Raw genomic sequence first — 18,834 nt, forward strand, 5'->3', positions numbered from 1 at the left:
CGACAGGAAACACATACGGTGACAGGAGACAAACTTGGTAACAGGAGACACATACGGTATCTGGGGCGACAGGAGACACACACGGTGACAGAAGGCACATGCGGTGTCCGGGGTGACAGTAGACACACACGGTGACAGGAGACACACACGGTTACTGGGGCGACAGGAGACACACACGGTGTCTGGGGCTACAGGAAACACACACGGTGACAGGAGACACACACAGTGACCGGGGCGACAGGAAACACACACGGTGACAGGGCTGACAGGAGACACACACGGTATCCGGGGTTCCAGGATACACACATGGTGACAGGAGACACACACGGTGACAGGAGACACACGCGGTGTCAGGGGCGACAGGAGACACACACGGTGACAGGGGACGCACACGGTGTCCGGGATGACAGGAGACACACACGGTATCCGGGGTTCCAGGATACACACACGGTGACAGGAGACACACGCGGTGTCAGGGGCGACAGGAGACACACACGATGACAGGGGACACACAGAGTGACCGGGGTGACAGGAGACACAGACGATGACAGGAGACACACATGGTATCCGGGGTTCCAGGATACACACACGGTGACAGGAGACACACGTAGTGTCTGGGGCGACAGGAGACACACACGGTGACAGGAGACACACGCAGTGTCTGGGGTGACAGAAGACACACACGGTGACCGGGGCGACAGGAGACACACACGGTAACAGGAGACACACACGGTATCCGGGGCGACAGGAGACACACACGGTGTCAGGGGCGACAGGAGACACACACGGTGACCGGGGCAACCGGAGACACACATGGTGACAGAAGACACACACGGTGACTGGGGCGACAGGAGACACACATGGTGTCCGGGGCGACAGGAGACACACACAGTGACAGGAGACACACACGGTGTCCGGGGCGACAGGAGACACACATGGTGACCGGGGCGACAGGAGACACACACGGTGACAGGAGACACACACAGTGTCCGGGACAACAGGAGACACACACGGTGACAGGAGACACACACGGTGTCCGGAGCGACAGGGGACACACACGGTGACAGGAGACACACACGGTGTCCGGAGCGACAGGGGACACACACAGCGACAGGAGACACACACGGTGACCGGGGCCACAGGAGACACAGACGATGACAGGAGACACACACAGTGTCCGGGACAACAGGAGACACACACGGTGACAGGAGACACACACGGTGTCCGGAGCGACAGGGGACACACACAGCGACAGGAGACACACACGGTGACCGGGGCCACAGGAGACACAGACGATGACAGGAGACACACACTGTAACAGGAGACACACGTGGTGTCTGGGGCGACAGGAGACACACACGGTGACAGGAGACACACACGGTGACAGGAGACACACACGGTGACCGGGGTGACAGGAGACACAGACGATGACAGGAGACACACACGGTGTCCGGGGTTCCAGGATACACACACGGTGACAGGAGACACACACGGTGACTGGGGTGACAGGAGACACACGTGGTGTCTGGGGCGACAGGAGACACACACGGTGACAGGAGACACACGCGGTGTCCTGGGCGACAGGAGACACACACGGTGACAGGAGACACACACGGTGACCGGGGCGACAGGAGACACACACGGTGAAAGGAGACACATACGGTGTCCGGGGCGACAGGAGACACACTCGGTGACAGGAGACACACACGGTGTCCGGGGCGACAGGAGACACACTCGGTGACAGGAGACACAGACGGTGTCCTGGGCGACAGGAGACACACACGGTGACAGGAGACACAGACGGTGACAGGAGACACACGTGGTGTCTGGGGCGACAGGAGACACACACTGTAACAGGAGACACACACGGTGTCCGGGGTGACAGGAGTTACACACGGTGACCGGGTCGACAGGAGACACACGGTGACAGGAGACACACACGGTGACCGGGGTGACAGGAGACACACACGGTGACAGAAGACACACAGGGTGACCGGGGCGACAGGAGACACACATGGTGACAAGAGACACACGCGGTAACCGGAGTGACAGAAGACACACGGTGGCAGGAGACACACACGGTGTCCGGGGTGACAGGAGACACACAGGGTGACAGGAGACACACAGGGTGACGGGGGCGACAGGAGACACACACGGTGACAGAAGACACACGCGGTATCCGGGGTGACAGGAAATACACTCGGTGTCCGGGGTGACAGTAGACACACGCGGTGACAGGAGACACACACAGTGTCCAGGGCGAAACGAGACACACATAGTGACAGGAGACACACACGGTGATCGGGGCGACAGGAAACACACACGTGACAGGAGACACATACGGTGTCCGGGGCGACAGGAGACACACATGGTGTCCGGGGCGACAGAAGACACACACGGTGACAGAAGACACACACGGTGACGATGATGACAGGAGACACACATGATGACCGGGGCTACAGGAGACACACACGGTGACAGGAGACACACAGGGTGACCGGGGCGACAGGAGACACACACAGTGACAGGAGACACACACGGTGACCGGGGCGACAGGAGACACACACAGGGTGACCGGGGCGACAGGAGACACACACGGTGACAGGAGACACACACGGTGACCGGGGCGACAGGAGACACACACAGTGACCGGGGCGACAGGAGACACACAGTGTGTCCGGGGCGACAGGAGACACACACGTTGACAGGAGATACACACAGTGACTGGGGTGACAGGAGACACACACGGTGACTGGGGTGACAGGGGACACACACGGTGTCTGAGGTTCCATGATACACACACGGTAACAGGAGACATACATGGTGACTGGGGTGACAGGAGACACACATGGTGACTGGGGTAACAGGAGACACACATGGTGACAGGAGACACACGCGGTGTCTGGGGCGACAGGAGACACACACGGTGACAGGAGACACACGCGGTGTTCTGGGCGACAGGAGACACACACGGTGACAGGAGACACACAGGGAGTCCGTGGCGACAGGAGACACACACAGTGACAGAAGACACACGCAGTGTCCGGGGTGACAGGAGACACACACGGTGACAGGAGACACATACGGTGACTGGGGCAACAGGAAACACACACGGTGACAGGAGACACACACGGTGTCCGGGGCGACAGGAGACACACACGGTGACAGAAGACACACACGGTGACAGGAGACACACATGGTGTCCGAGGCGACAGGAGACACACACGGTGACAGGAGACACACGCGGTGAGCGGGGTGACAGGAGACACACACGGTGACCGGGGCAACAGGAGACACACACAGTGACCGGGGCAACAGGAGACACACACGGTGACAGAACACACACGCGGTGTCCGGGGTGACAGGAGAGACACACGGTGTCCGAGGCGACAGGAGACACACGCGGTGTCCGGGGCGACAGGAGACACATGCGGTGTCCGGGGCGACAGGAGACACACACGGTGTCCGGGTTGACAAGAGACACACACAGTGTCCGGAGCGACAGAATACACACACAGCGACAGTAGACACACACGGTCTCCGGGGCGACAGGAAACACACACGGTGACAGGAGACACACACGGTGACCGGGGTGACGGGAGACACACACGGTGACTGGGACGACAGGAAACACACATGGTGACAGGAGACAAACGTGGTAACCGGAGACACACACGGTGTCTGGGTCGACAAGAGACACACACAGTGTCCGGAGCGACAGAAGACACACACAGCGACAGTAGACACACACGGTATCCGGGGCGACAGGAAACACACACGGTGACAGAAGACACACACAGTGTCCGGGGTGACAGCAGACACACATGGTGTCCGGGGCGACAGGAGACACACACGGAGTCCAGGACGACAGGAGACACACATGGTGATGGGGTTGACGGGAGACACATACGGTAACAGGAGACACACAAGGTGACCGGGTTGACAGGAGACACACAGGGAGTCTGTGGCGACAGGAGACACACACAGTGACAGAAGACACACGCAGTGTCCGGGGTGACAGGAGACACACACGGTGACTGGGGCGACAGGAAACACACACAGTGACAGGAGACACACACAGTGAGCAGGGTGACAGGAGATACACATGGTATCCGGGGTGACAATAGACACACACGGTGACAGGAGACACATACGGTGACTGGGGCAACAGGAAACACACACGGTGACAGGAAACACATACGGTGTCCGGGCCGACAGGAGATACACACGATGTCCGGGGCCACAGGAGACACACACGGTGACTGGGGCGACAGGAAACACACACAGTGACAGGAGACACACACGGTGTCCGGGGCGACAGGAGACACACACAGTGACAGGAGACACACACGGTGACTGGGGCGACAGGAAACACACACAGTGACAGGAGACACACACGGTGTCCGGGCGACAAGAGACACACACGATGTCCGGGGCCACAGGAGACACACACGGTGACAGGAGACATATACTGTGTCTGGGGCGACAGGAGACACACACGGTGACGGGAGACACACACGGTGTCCAGGGTGACAGGAGACACACATGGTGACCGGGGCGACAGGAGACACACACATGGTGAGCGGTGTGACAGGAGACATACACTGTGAGCGGGGCGACAGGAGACACACACACTGACAGGAGACACATACGGTGACTGGGGCAATAGGAAACACACACGGTGACAGGAGACACATACGGTGACTGGGGCGACGGGATACACACACAGTGAGCAGGGTGACAGGAGACACACACAGTGACAGGAGACACACACGGTGACTGGGGCGACAGGAAACACACACGGTGACAGGAGACACATACGGTGACTGGGGCGACAGGAAACACACACGGTGACAGGAGACACATACGGTGACTGGGGCGACGGGAGACACACACAGTGACAGGAGACACACACAGTGAGCGGGGTGACAGGAGACACACACAGTGACAGGAGACACACACGGTGACCGGGGCGACAGGAGACACACACAGTCACAGGAGACACATACGGTGACTGGGGCGACAGGAGACACATATGGGTGACTGGGGCGACAGGAAACACACACAGTGACAGGAGACACATACGGTGAATGGGGCGACAGGAAACACATACAGTGACTGGGGCGACAGGAAACACACACGGTGACAGGAGACACATACGGTGACTGGGGCGACAGGAGACACATATGGGTGACTGGGGCGACAGGAAACACACACAGTGACAGGAGACACATACGGTGAATGGGGCGACAGGAAACACATACGGTGACTGGGGCGACAGGAAACACACACGGTGACAGGAGACACATACGGTGACTGGGGCGACGGGAGACACACACAGTGACAGGAGACACACACGGTGACCGGGGCGACAGGAAACACACACGGTGACAGGAGACACATACGGTGACTGGGGCGACAGGAGACACACACAGTGACAGGAGACACATACGGTGACTGGGGCGACAGGAGACACACACAGTGACAGGAGACACATACGGTGACTGGGGCGACGGGAGACACACACAGTGACAGGAGACACACACAGTGACCAGGGCGACAGGAGACACACACAGTGACAGGAGACACATACGGTGACTGGGGCGACAGGAAACACACACGGTGACAGCAGACACATACGGTGACTGGGGCGACGGGAGACACACACAGTGACAGGAGACACACACGGTGACCGGGGCGACAGGAGACACACACAGTGACAGGAGACACATACGGTGACTGGGGCGACAGGAAACACACACGGTGACAGCAGACACATACGGTGACTGGGGCGACAGGAAACACACACGGTGACAGGAGACACACACAGTGACAGGAGACACACACGGTGACTGGGGCGACAGGAAACACACACAGTGACCGGAAACATACACAGTGACCGGGGCCACAGGAGACACACACTGACTGGGGCCACAGGAGACACACATGGTGACAGGAGACACACACAGTGACAGGAGACACACACGGTGACCGGGGCCACAGGAGACACACACGATGTCCGGGGCCACAGGAGACACACACGGTGACAGGAGACATATACTGTGTCTGGGGCGACAGGAGACACACGCGGTGTCCGTGGCGACAGGAGACACACACGGTGACGGGAGACACACACGGTGTCCAGGGTGACAGGAGACACAAACAGTGACCGGGGCGACAGGAGACACACACATTGTGAGCGGTGTGACAGGAGACATACACTGTGAGCGGGGTGACAGGAGACACACACACTGACAGGAGACACATACGGTGACTGGGGCAATAGGAAACACACACGGTGACAGGAGACACATACGGTGTCCGGGGCGACAGGAGACACATACGGTGACTGGGGCGACGGGATACACACACAGTGAGCAGGGTGACAGGAGACACACACGGTGACAGGAGACACACACGGTGACTGGGGCGACAGGAAACACACACGGTGACAGGAGACACATACGGTGACTGGGGCGACGGGATACACACACAGTGAGCAGGGTGACAGGAGACACACACAGTGACAGGAGACACACACGGTGACTGGGGCGACAGGAAACACACACGGTGACAGGAGACACATACGGTGACTGGGGCGACAGGAAACACACACGGTGACAGGAGACACACACGGTGACTGGGGCGACAGGAAACACACACGGTGACAGGAGACACATACGGTGACTGGGGCGACAGGAAACACACACAGTGACAGGAGACACACACAGTGAGCGGGGCGACAGGAGACACACACAGTGACAGGAGACACACACGGTGACCGGGGCGACAGGAGACACACACAGTCACAGGAGACACATACGGTGACTGGGGCGACAGGAGACACATACGGTGACTGGGGCGACAGGAGACACATATGGTGACTGGGGCGACAGGAAACACACACAGTGACAGGAGACACATACGGTGAATGGGGCGACAGGAAACACATACGGTGACTGGGGCGACAGGAAACACACACGGTGACAGGAGACACATACGGTGACTGGGGCGACGGGAGACACACACAGTGACAGGAGACACACACGGTGACCGGGGCGACAGGAGACACACACGGTGACAGGAGACACATACGGTGACTGGGGCGACAGGAGACACACACAGTGACAGGAGACACATACGGTGACTGGGGCGACAGGAAACACACACGGTGACAGGAGACACATACGGTGTCCGGGGCAACAGGAGACACATACGGTGACAGGAGACAGGAAACACACACGGTGACAGGAGACACATACGGTGACTGGGGTGACGGGAGACACACACAGTGACAGGAGACACACACAGTGACCGGGGCGACAGGAGACACACACAGTGACAGGAGACACATACGGTGACTGGGGCGACAGGAAACACACACGGTGACAGCAGACACATACGGTGACTGGGGCGACGGGAGACACACACAGTGACAGGAGACACACACGGTGACAGGAGACACACACAGTGACCGGGGCGACAGGAGACACACACGGTGACAGGAGACACATACGGTGACTGGGGCGACAGGAAACACACACGGTGACAGGAGATACATACGGTGTCCGGGGCGACAGGAGATACATACGGTGACTGGGGCGACAGGAAACACACACGGTGACAGGAAACACACACGGTGACAGGAAACACACACAGTGACAGGAGACACACACGGTAACAGGAGACACACAAGGTGACCGGGGTGACAGGAGATAAACACGATGACAGGAGACACACATGGTGTCCAGGGTGACAGGAGACACACACGGTGACCGGGGCGACAGGAAACACACACGGTGACAGAAGACACACACGGTGTCCGGGGTGACAGGAGACACACACGGTGACCGGTGCGACAGGAGACACACACATGGTGAGCGGTGTGACAGGAGACACACACAGTGACAGGAGACACATACGGTGACTGGGGCAATAGGAAACACACACGGTGACAGGAGACACACACGGTGTCCTGGGCGACAGGAGACACATACGGTGACTGGGGCGACGGGAGACACACACAGTGAGCAGGGTGACAGCAGACACACACAGTGACAGGAGACACACACGGTGACTGGGGCGACAGGAAACACACACGGTGACAGGAGACACACACAGTGAGCGGGGTGAGAGGGGACACACACAGTGACAGGAGACACATACGGTGACTGGGGCGACAGGAAACACACACGGTGACAGGAAACACACACAGTGACAGGAGACACACACGGTGACTGGGGCGACAGGAAACACACACGGTGACAGGAGACACACACAGTGAGCGGGGTGAGAGGGGACACACACAGTGACAGGAGACACATACGGTGACTGGGGCGACAGGAAACACACACAGTGACAAGAGACACACACGGTGACCGGGGTGACATGAGACACACACAGCGACAGGAGACGCACACGGTGACTGGAGACACACACAGTGACCGGAGACATACACAGTGACCGGGGCCACAGGAGACTCACAGACTGACCGGGGCCACAGGAGACACACACTGACTGGGGCCACAGGAGACACACACGGTGACAGGAGACACACACGGTGACCAGGGCGACAGGAGACACACACGGTGAGCAGGGTGACAGGAGACACACGCGGTGTCCGGGGCGACAGGAGACACACACGGTGTCTGGGTTGACAAGAGACACACACAGTGTCCGGAGCGACAGAAGACACACACAGCGACAGTAGACACACATGGTCTCCGGGTCGACAGGAAACACACACGGTGACAGGAGACACACACGGTGACCGGGGTGACGGGAGACACACACAGTGACAGGAGACACACACGGTGACTGGGACGACAGGAAACCCACACGGTGACAGGAGACACACGTGGTAACAGAAGACACATATGGTGTCCGGGGTGACAGGAGACACACACCGTGACCGGGGCGACAGGAGACACACGCGGTGACCGAGGCGACAGGAGACACACGCGGTGACCGAGGCGACAGGAGACACACACGGTGACAGAAGACACACAAGGTTACCAGGGTGACAGGAGATACACACGATGACAGGAGACACACACGGTGTCCGGGGTGACAGGAGACACACACGGTGTCCAGGGCGACAGGAGACACACACGGTGTCCAGGGCGACAGGAGACACACACGGTGACAGGGGACACACACGGTGATGGGGTTGACAGGAGACACACACGGTAACAGGAGACACACAAGGTGACCGGGGTGACAGGAGATACACACGATGACAGGAGACACACACGGTGTCCGGGGTGACAGGAGACACACACAGTGACAGGAGACACACACGGTGACCGGGGCGACAGGAAACACACACGGTGACAGAAGACACACACGGTGTCCGGGGTGACAGCAGACACACATGGTGTCCGGAGCGACAGGAGACACACAGGGTGACCGGGGCGACAGGAGACACACATGGTGACAGAAGACACACGCGGTGTCCGGGGTGACAGGAGACACACACGGTGTCCGGGGCGACAGGAGACACACGCGGTGTCCGGGGTGACAGGAGACACACACGGTGACAGGAGACACACACGGTGTCCGGGGCGACAGGGGACACACACGGTGACCGGGGCGACAGGAGACACACACAGTGACAGGAGACACACACAGTGAGCAGGGTGACAGGAGATACACACGGTATCCGGGGTGACAATAGACACACACGGTGACAGGAGACACACACGGTGACCGGGGCGACAGGAGACACACACAGTGACAGGAGACACACACGGTGACCGGGGCGACAGGAGACACACACGGTGACAGGAGACACATACGGTGACTGGGGCGACAGGAAACACACACGGTGACAGGAGACACACACGGTGTCCGGGTGACAGGAGACACACACGATGTCCGGGGCCACAGGAGACACACACGGTGACAGGAGACACACACTGTGTCCGGGGCGACAGGAGACACACACGGTGACAGGAGACACACGCGGTGTCCGTGGCGACAGGAGACACACACGGTGACAGGAGACACACACGGTGACCGGGGTGACAGGAGACACACATGGTGAGCGGTGTGACAGGAGACACACACAGTGAGCGGGGTGACAGGAGACACACACGGTGACAGGAGATACACACAGTGAAGGAGACACACACGGTGACTGGGGCGACAGGAAACACACACAGTGACAGGAGACTCATACAGTGACTGGGGCGACAGGAAACACACGGTGACAGGAGACACACACAGTGACAGGAGACACATACGGTGACTGGGGCGACAGGAAACACACACGGTGACAGGAGACACACACGGTGTCCGGGCGACAAGAGACATACATGATGTCCGGGGCAACAGGAGACACACACGGTGACAGGAGACACATACAGTGACTGGGGCGACAGGAGACACACATGGTGACAGGAAACACATGCGGTGTCCGGGGCGACAGGAGACACACACGGTGACAGAGGATACACGGTGACCGGGGCGACTGGAGACACACACTGTGTACCGGGCGACAGGAAACACACACAGTGTCCGGGGCGACAGGAGACACACTCGGTGACAGGAGGCACACATGGTGACAGGAGACACATGCGGTGACGGGGGTGACCGGAAAGACACACGGTGTCCGGGGTGACAGGAGACACACACAGTGACTGGGTTGACAGGAGACACACACAGTGACAGGAGACACACACGGTGTCCGGGGTGACAGGAGACACACACGGTGACAGGAAACACATGCGGTGTCCGGGGCGACAGGAGACACACACGGTGACAGGAAACACATGCGGTGTCCGGGGTGACAGGAGACACACACGGTGACAGAGGATACACGGTGACCGGGGCGACTGGAGACACACACTGTGTACCGGGCGACAGGAAACACACACAGTGTCCGGGGCGACAGGAGACACACTCGGTGACAGGAGACACACATGGTGACAGGAGACACATGCGGTGACGGGGGTGACCGGAAAGACACACAGTGACTGGGTTGACAGGAGACACACACAGTGACAGGAGACACACACGGTGTCCGGGGTGACAGGAGACACACACACAGTGACACGAGGCACACACAGTGTCCAGGGTGACAGGAGACACACACGGTGACGGGAGAAACACCACGGTGTCTGGGGTGACAGGAGACACACACGGTGTCTGGGGTGACAGGAGACACGTACAAACTGCACCAAAATGTACTACCTGTTTCTACACTACCCGGTAACCCATCCCAGGCACATAGAAAACATAGAGAATAGGTGCAGGAGTAGGCCATTCGGCCCTTCAAGCCTGCACCGCCATTCAGTATGATCATGGCTGATCATCCAACTCAGAACCCTGTACCAGCCTTCCCTCCATACCCCCTGATCCCTTTAGCTACAAGGGCCATATCTAACTCCCTTTTAAATATAGCCAATGAACTGGCCTCAACTGTTTCCTGTGGCAGAGAATTCCACAGATTCACCACTCTCTGTGTAAAGAAGTTTTTCCCTAATCTTGGTCCTAAAAGGCTTCCCCTTTATCCTCAAACTGTGACCCCTCGTTCTGGGCTTCCACAACATTGGGAACAATCTTCCTGCATCTAGCCTGTCCGATCCCTTTAGGATTTTATACGTTTCAATAAGATCCCCCATCAATCTTCTAAATTCCAACGAGTATAAGCCTAGTCGATCCAGTCTTTCTTCATATGAAAGTCTTGCCATCCCAGGAATCAATCTGGTGAACCTTCTTTGTACTCCCTCTATGGCAAGGATGTCTTTCCTCAGATTAGGGGACCAAAACTGCACACAATACTCCAGGTGTGGTCTCACCAAGGCATTGTACAACTGCAGTAGTACCTCCCTGCTCCTGTACTCGAATCCTCTTGCTATAAATGCCAGCATACCATTCGCCTTTTTCACCACCTGCATGCCCACTTTCAATGACTGGTGTATAATGACACCCAGGTCTCGTTGCACCTCACATTTTCCTAATCGGCCACCATTCAGATAATAATCTGTTTTCCTGTTTTTGCCACCAAAGTGGATAACCTCACATTTATCCACATTAAATTGCATCTGCCATGAATTTGCCCACTCACCTAACCTATCCAAGTAACCCTGCATCCTCTTAGCATCCTCCTCACGGCTAACACTGTCGCCCAGCTTCGTGTCATCCGCAAATTTGGAGATGCTGCATTTAATTCCCTCATCTAAGTCATTAATATATATTGTAAACAACTGGGGTCCCAGCACTGAGCCTTGCAGTACCCCACTAGTCACTGCCTGCCATTCTGAAAAGGTCCCGTTTATTCCCACTCTTTGCTTCCTGTCTGCCAACCAATTCTCTATCCACATCAATACCTTACCCCTAATACCGTGTGCTTTAAGTTTGCACACTAATCTCCTGTGTGGGACCTTGTCAAAGGCCTTTTGAAAATCCAAATATACTACATCCACTGGTTCTCCCCTATCCACTCTACCAGTTACATCCTCAAAAAATTCTATGAGATTCGTCAGACATGATTTTCTTTTCACAAATCCATGCTGACTTTGTCCGATGATATCACCGCTTTCCAAATGTGCTGTTATCACGTCTTTGATAACTGACTCTAGCATTTTCCCCACCACTGATGTCAGGCTAACCGGTCTATAATTCCCCGGTTTCTCTCCCACTCCTTTTTTAGAAAGCAGGGTTACATTAGCTACCCTCCAATCCTCAGGAACTAGTCCAAAATCTAAAGAGTTTTGAAAAATTATCACTAATGTATCCACTATTTCTTGGGCTACTTCCTTTAGCACCCTGGGATGCAGACCATCTGGCCCTGGGGATTTATCTGCCTTTAATCCCTTCAATTTACCTAACACCACTTCCCTACTAACATGTATTTCCCTCAGTTCCTCCATCTCACTGGACCCTCTGTCCCCTACTATTTCCGGAAGATTATTTATGTCCTCCTTAGTGAAGACAAAACCAAAGTAGTTATTCAATTGGTCTGCCATGTCCTTGTTCCCCATAATCAATTCATCTGTTTCTGTCTGTAGGGGACCAACATTTGTCTTAACCAATCTTTTTCTTTTCACATATCTATAAAAGCTTTTACAGTCAGTTTTTATGTTCCCTGCCAGTTTTCTCTCATAATCTTTTTTCCCCTTCCTAATTAAGCCCTTTGTCCTCTTCTGCTGAACTCTGAATTTCTCCCAGTCCTCAGGTGAGCCACTTTTTCTGGCTATTTGTATGCTTCTTCTTTGGAATTGATACTATCCCTAATTTCCCTTGTCAGCTATGGATGCACTACCTTCCTTGATTTATTCTTTTGCCAAACTGGGATGAACAATTGTTGCACCTACCACTCTGTGGAAAACACTTGCCCCTCACATCGCCTTTAACTTCCATGCCCCGACTAGTACAAGATGCTTCGGTCGCGTGGAATTTGTAAAATGATTTCATGGATGTTTACTGAGCAGTACGTGGAAAGTCCTACCAGGGAGGGGATTGCACTTGATCTTGTCTTTGGGAACTTTTGTGTACCCTGGAATTTATTCTGGAATCCAGCTCACCCAAGTGACCTCAAAACTGCTTTACTACCTGAAGAATCTTCAACCTCGTTATTCCGAGTTGCAACTGGCACCATGTACACACAAGAGAATCAGATTCTACCAACACTGAAGGCACCACAGCAGCTTCCATCGTCACAGGCAGGGCCCTGAAAATGACTCTTAACCAAATCTCCGTGACTACCCCAGCCATCATCCAAGTCACTTAATACCAGATCTCCAAAACTCCTGAGCCTGAACTGCCAGAGGAATGCCTGCAGAAGTGTTGCCACCTTCATCAGAGGAGACCCTGATGAAAACATCCAACAGTAGAGGTGGCTCCTACAATTTTTCCACTCGAATTGCCCTCTTATCCATCCTTCCCGTAGCTGTAACATCTCTGCACAATTCTCTTCTTTGGACACAAATTCTCTGAAGAACCTCCAAGAACAAACATATTCCTGCTTCGCTCTGAGAGTCTAAATCAAGCCCTGCCTCCCCCCCCCCCACTCACTCTCAAACAACTCAGCCCGATCCCAAGCTGCCTTGGCTGATTAATGCCACACCCAACACCTCATTACTCATAGCTGAGTTACAGGTCAAAGCAAAAAAAGAAAATTCAACCATCAAGGCAAGTAAACATTGTAATCTGCTGGAGGAACTCTGCAGGTTGAGTACATCAGTGGGGGACAGAAAATGCCAACGTTTTGGGCTGAGACCTTGCTTCAGTGTTAATGAGTGGAGAGGAAAGATGGCCAGTTTAAAGAGAGAGTTCAAAGTTCAAGTTCAAAGTAAATTTATCATTGAAGTACATATATGTATGTCACCATATACAACCCTGAAATTCATTTTCTTGTGGGCATTCACAGTAAATACAAGAAGCGCAATAGAATCAATGAAAGACAGCACGCAGCAGTACGGACAAACAACCAACATACAAAAGACAACAAACAGCAAATACAAAAAAGAGAAAAGAAATAATAAAAATAAATAAATTATTAATAAATATCAAGAACATGAGATGAAGGGTCCTTGAAAGTGAGTCCATAAGATGTTAAGTTTGGGGCGAGTGAAGTTATCTCCTCTGATTTAAGAGTGTGATGGTTGAGGTCCTGAGGCTCCTATACCTTCTGCAGCAGTGAGAGGATAGCATGCCTGGATGACAGAGGTCCTTGATGATGCATGTTGCTTTCCTGCAACAGTCTTCCATGTAGATGTTCTGAATGGTGGAGAGGGCTTTACCTGTGATGGACTGGACTCCATCTACTATTTTCTGTAGGCTTTTCCATCCAATGCATTGGTGTTTTCGTACCAGACCACAATTTAACCAGTCAAAATACTCTCTACCACACATAAATAGAAGTTTGCCTGTTTAAATTACATACCAAATCTTCATAAACTTCTAAGTAGAAGTGCCGCCACACTTTCTTCATAATGGCACCTGCATGCTGCACCTGGACAGATGTTCTGAAGTGATAATACAGAGGAATCTAAAGATGCTGACCCTCTTCACCTCTGGTTCCCCCGATGAGGCTGGTTCATGGACCTCCTGTTTTCTCCTTCTGAGGTCAATAATCAGCTCCTTGGTCCTACTGACACTGATTGAGAGGTTGTTGATGTGGCTCTACTCAGCCAGACTTCCATTCTCCTTCCTTAATGCTGAGAGAGTGATGAGACAGTGGCTTTTGGTTGATCAGGTACTGCGGAAGAATATATGGCTGTAGCAGTGAGGTTTGGTCAAGACTCACTACTACAGTCACAGATCACTCCTCAATACATGATTAGTCACTGACCCCCGTTCATTCCTCCCTCTCCGCTCCTTAAACTGGCTAACTCCAATCTTCACTCTCAGCCCCAATGCAGCATTTTGAGGACAAACAACAGGAATTCTGCAGATGCTGGAAATTCAAGCAACATACATCAAAGTTGCTGGTGAATGCAGCAGGCCAAGCAGCATCTATAGGAAGAGGCGCAGTCGACGTTTCAGGCCGAGACCCTTCGTCAGGACTAACTGAAGGAAGAGTGAGTAAGGGATTTGAAAGTTGGAGGGGGAGGGGGAGATCCAAAATGATAGGAGAAGACAGGAGGGGGAGGGATAGAGCCCAGAGCTGGACAGGGTGATAGGCAAAAGGGGATACGAGAGGATCATGGGACAGGAGGTCCGGGAAGAAAGACAGGGGGGGGGTGACCCAGAGGATGGGCAAGAGGTATATTCCGAGGGACAGAGGGAGAAAAAGGAGAGTGAGAGAAAGAATGTGTGCATAAAAATGAGTAACAGATGGGGTACGAGGGGGAGGTGGGGCCTTAGCGGAAGTTAGAGAAGTCGATGTTCATGCCATCAGGTTGGAGGCTACCCAGATGGAATATAAGGTCTTTTGAGGACAAAATTACTTTTGCCTCCAAAGATGCTAAGTGAAATGTTGAGCTCTTGCAGCAAATTGTTGGTTGCTCCAGATTTCAGCACCTGCAGTCTGTTATGCCTATATCAAATTGGAGCCTTCAACTTATGCGTAAAGTGACTTACATCCCCAGCAGTCAGGGGTGTTTGGCTGCAGTGTAGGGTTTACCAAAGTGCAGGCCTTCAGAGCCGGAAATGTACTTACTTTCTCCCAGGAATGCCTTGCAAAGGGGATGCCCTCTATGCAAACTGCCCTCCAGAAACCGATTCAAGAACCCCTTCCACCATCGCTCCCATCAGGGGAGCTGCGGGAGAAGATGGCGGCGTGACGCAATGTGTGCAGCCTCTCCGGTGAAATGATATCGTAGTTGTTAAATAGGGGCTGTGCACAATTCTGATTTGATGGAGACAGACGTGAGAAGCACAGAGGAACATCTGGAGAAACTTCTGAAATGCCCGGTTCACAGCCGCTGCTACTGTGCAATCGAGAATCTCTGGAGGGAAGGCCCCAAATCCTCGGCTTTGCCTGCTGCTGGCAATCGGGGCTGGGGTCGAAGCGTTCGGATAGAGATGGTGCTTGGTACTCGGTGTCGGAGGCTTGAAGTTTTCGGACGACTCAGAGTCGGACTGTGGTCGGGTGCTTCCAGGGTGCAGCATCGGCAAGTTTGCGGCGCTGGAAGCTCATGGCAGGAAGAGAGCTTCTCTTCCTTCTACCATCTGCGTGAGATGATGGGACTTTCGAGAGACTTTGAGACTTTTTTTCATGGCCTGTCCTTCATTAAGTTATGGTATTGCTTGCACTGTTGTAACTATATATTATAATTATGTGGTTTTTGTCAGTTTTTCAGTCTTGGTCTGTCTTGTGTTTCTGTGATAACACACCGGAGGAACATTGTATCATTTCTTAATGCATGCATTACTAAATGACAATAAGAGGACTGCGTGTCCTCATAATCTAATCTAATATGATCACTGGGACAAGCACAGCATCATCAGCCCGACTCTAAACAGCATTTGTTCACACTATTCAACAGGGGTCAGTGGATTTGGGAATGTTCTCTGAGATTTTCAAGGCTGCACTGGCAAGATTGCTAATGCTATATTAACAACGATAGAACAGTTCTAGGCCCAAATTTTGCTAGAATAGCCTCAGAAGATAAAAGGTACATCTCTTTAGATCTGAGATGAGCAGGAATTTCTTCAGCCAGAGAGTGGTGAATCTGTGGAATCTGTTACCATGTCAGGCTGTGTAGGCCAAGCCAATGACAGCCTTTGAGGCAGAGGGGTTGATAGGTTCTTCGATGGTAATGGGGTTAAGGGATATGGGGAGAAGGTGGGAGAAAGGTTTTAAAGTAAAAAGCCATTATTAAAATGCAGAGCAGTGTCAGTGGGCTGAATGACCCTCACAACACCTGCCCCTTTCCACACCGCTGGGATATAGGAATGCACGAGCCTTCACAACACCTGCCTCTTTCAGGAATGGGGAGTCGAGCCCCAGGTACTTGGACACCACGTAAAGGCAGAAGAGGTGGCGGTCGATGCCTCCCCCGGTCATAGCCAGACGGTACATGTTCTGGTGCTTCTCTGCTGCCAGTTTAAACAACTTCAACTTCTCTTCACTCTGGTATTTGGAGAGACAGAAGAAAAACAATGTGAATTTCCCCATGACATCACTTATGCTTGCCCCTCATCATTATTCAGCAAACATTAGGACACTGAGGCTTCGGTTTTCTAGCTACCTCCTAATTTACAGCATGCCCCCAACATCCCCCAGCACTGACTGACCAGTCCCAAAGCCTCTTGATCACCCCACATATCCACTTCCCAGAATTTCCACCTCCCAGACCGGATTAGCGCAGACTGCACAAGGTCTCTACCGTCTGAGTGGGGTCCATCATGGCCAGCACAAACTCTGTGGACTGACTGGTGCAGGATCGGACGGTCTCTGTGCGACCCTCTCTGAACAGGCGGGTCATCGAGGCCTCGTACGTTAGACAGAATTTACCTTTGTCCTAGAATCAAAACACAAAAAAAATTTAGAGAATCAACATGTTTCTGGCATTACTGAGGGGCCCCAGAGATCACACACTAAGTGGATCCAGCAAGTGCTTCTCAAGGCCACTCTGTGATTACATGCCAAATTACTAAAACAGCCAACATAATCAAAAACTCCACCCTTTGCACACACTCCCTCCCACCAAGCAAAGATACAAAATCCTGGAAGCATGTACCAGCAGGCTCAAAGACAGTGTCGATCCCACTGTTATAAGACTACTGAATGATAAGATACATTACTGTACGAAAGTCTTAGGCACATGTAAAAAAACAATTCTGATGTTTTCATAAATAATGAAAGGTTTCTATCAAAAAAGTTTCTATAAAGTGCAGTAATCAATATTTGGTGTGACCACACTCTGACTTTAAAACTTAGGGACACCGTCCTGCAGCTTTATAAGGATAGGTTGTTCCAAGCATCTTGGAGAACAGTTAAATTTGCCTGTCTCAATTCTGTTTCTCTAGGGAATCACAGGCAGCCCCGGTGTTAAGATTGGGGCTCTATGGAGGCCATGTTGAACTCTTGTTCTTTTCACTGAAGATAGTTCTTTATGACCGTGGCCGTGTGTTTGGGGTCAGTGTCCTGCTGTAGAATGAAGTTGGGACCGATGAGACGCCTCCCTGATGGTATTGCGTGATGGATGGGAATCTGCTTGGACTTCTCAGCATTGAGGATTCCATTAATTCTGACCAGAACACAAACTCAATTCGCAGGGAACCACTGGCATGCTTCACTGTTGGCTGCACACTGCCTCTGTTAAGCCAACAATTTCAAATTTTAACTCTTCAGTACAGAGCACTTGCTGCCATGGTTCAGCACCCCCATCCTTGTGTTTTTGGGCATAGATGAGTCTCTTGGCTTTGTTTTCACTTTGG

General features: G+C 53.6%; 1 protein-coding gene across 1 annotated transcript in view; it reads right to left on the reverse strand.

Moving 5' to 3' along the window:
- Positions 1–18,834, reverse strand: part of LOC134353474 (carnitine O-palmitoyltransferase 1, liver isoform-like) — a 138,551-nt gene that overhangs the window by 16,276 nt on the left and 103,441 nt on the right. Inside the window, exons 6-7 of the mRNA XM_063061477.1 lie at positions 17,781–17,915; positions 17,372–17,524 (exon numbers count right to left, since the gene is read on the reverse strand). Coding sequence (XP_062917547.1) covers positions 17,372–17,524; positions 17,781–17,915 — 288 coding nt within the window. The remainder of the gene's footprint in view (positions 1–17,371; positions 17,525–17,780; positions 17,916–18,834) is intronic.

Source organism: Mobula hypostoma, chromosome 11 (assembly GCF_963921235.1).
Source record: "Mobula hypostoma chromosome 11, sMobHyp1.1, whole genome shotgun sequence".
In the NCBI taxonomy this organism is placed as follows: Eukaryota; Metazoa; Chordata; class Chondrichthyes; order Myliobatiformes; family Myliobatidae; genus Mobula; species Mobula hypostoma.